This window comes from Cephus cinctus, unplaced genomic scaffold, assembly GCF_000341935.2.
Source record: "Cephus cinctus unplaced genomic scaffold, Ccin1 Ccin1_scaffold1980, whole genome shotgun sequence".
NCBI classification, from domain to species: Eukaryota; Metazoa; Arthropoda; class Insecta; order Hymenoptera; family Cephidae; genus Cephus; species Cephus cinctus.
The window spans coordinates 385-2346 of record NW_014334082.1 but is presented as its reverse complement, the minus strand read 5'-3'; the positions used below and the strand labels follow the sequence as shown (position 1 = coordinate 2346).

General features: G+C 41.3%; 1 protein-coding gene across 1 annotated transcript; it reads left to right on the top strand.

The window, feature by feature from the left end:
- Positions 1-1186, top strand: LOC107274008 (the record flags this gene model as incomplete). The annotated part of the gene is given in 3 exon segments (XM_025091296.1): positions 1-60; positions 206-558; positions 664-1186. Coding segments are annotated over 2 exon segments (151 nt in total), but the record flags the coding sequence as incomplete, so codon positions are not given.
- Positions 1187-1962: the final 776 nt, after the last annotated feature.

Here is a 1962-nt window from a genome sequence, read left to right as displayed (position 1 = left end):
TACCATGGATTCCCTGATGGGATGGGATCCAGATAAACTGAATTTGAAGTCCGATGGATCGTAAGTCCAGATACATTTCCTTACAATGAGCGATGATAGGGTGAATCTTTGAGTTCATAGAATTATCAGCTAGGCACTGTAAAGCGCTACGTGAGTCAGACAGGATAACCGACTTTATTATGTTTTTTGTTTTGATTAATTGCAGGGCTGCAAGAAGAGCCGATGCCTCTGCAAAGAAAATAGAAGCCTTGTTGCAATATCTGAATTTCCTAATTAGTCTAGAGTTAGCTACGTAGATTGTAGCCCCACATCTCTCAGGGGTGGACGACCGAGAGCCATCTGTGTATATATAAACCCAGTTCCGGAATTCCTTCAGAAGAAAGGTTCCAAGACCGTTATTAGGATTCTCCGTTCCTCTCATAGAAAAGCCAAACTCAAGGTCCACATCGATGTGATGAAAATGCGCTGCCAAAGGAATGGAGAAACAGATTGGACGAGGGTGTCTAATAACTCTGTCCTGATATCTTCTAAGAGACAACCATCTTGACAGAATATACGGTGAGTACCCACATGACTGATTGCTATTAACAGCATTTTCTAGTAGTTTAAGTTTCGCATGAATAGGGTGATGGATAATTGAGAAAGATCTTAAAATATACCTAGAAGCAAGGAAGATTCTCCTGAAATAAAGCGGGGGTTCTCCTGCTATAGCTAAAATTGCATTGGTGGGAGTCGAGATCATAAGTCCCAGAGCAGATCGCAAGGCCGCGTACTGAATGCGGTCAAGGACAATACGGCTATTTGCCCTAGCTGCCCCATAGCACATTGAGCCCCAGTCAAGGATCGATCTCGTTAAGGCTTTATAAATAATCAGCATGTTATTGGGGTGGGCACCCCAGTTAATACGAGAGATAGACCTTAAAACCCGTAAAGATGAACGAGCTTTCTCCGAGATTTTCTTTATGTGTTGATTCCAGTTTAATTTATAATCAAACCACACTCCCAGAAATTTAATGACAGGAACCCATTGAATCGGGTGGTCATCAATAAGAACTGAGAAGTTATACCAGTTCTCTCTTTTCCTTGAGAATAGAGTGAATTGCGATTTCCTGGGCGAAATGGAAAGGCCAATGCTATTAAGCCATGATAGTACTGGCTCCAGTGCTGAATTGAGGACTGAAGTTATATATGCCCAGATATCAGCATTGGGGGAACCGATTTTATTGGGCAAAGGCTCATTGTAAAGAAAAAAAAAAATAAAAAATATTGGACCTGACACATTTTTCGCCCACGACATATACCCGCAGATAATTCAAGTTATTTCATCGTAGCAGACGAAAAAGCGCGAACTTGGCGTCAATAAGAGTAGCAGTAGCGTCTCGTGAGGAGGCCGATTTTTGCTTTTTTGCTTTTAATACTTGTAGAAGTCTACACTGCGAGAATTAAGAATGGACGAAATACAAGATACAATATTGGACGGAAGGCCTATGTCATTCAGCTCACGGACTAAGATGTGGGGAAGCACATTATCATATGCTCCCGCCAGGTCCAGGAAAACAGCTCCCAGAGTTTCCCCTCTAGCAAAGGAAAGGTAAATGTCCGAGCTAAGGATGGCCAAGTTATCCATACAGGATCTGCCCTTTCTAAAACCAAACTGAATTTTGGGAATTAGTGAACAATTTTCAATCCACCATTCCATTTTTGTTAATAATATCCTTTCAAAGACTTTAAGGAGGCAAGAAGAAAGTGCAATCGGCCTGAAACTATCACTGTTCGGTTTAGGTAGGAGAATGACATTGAACTTTTTCCAGATTGATGGAATACGACCGCATTTAAAAAATCCATCAAACAATTCACAGAGTTTCTCGAGGGCTTCCACGGGAAGCTGTTTGATCATACGATTACTAATAAGATCGGGACCGGCTGCAGATTTAACTTTAATTTTATTAATGGCCGAAGTTA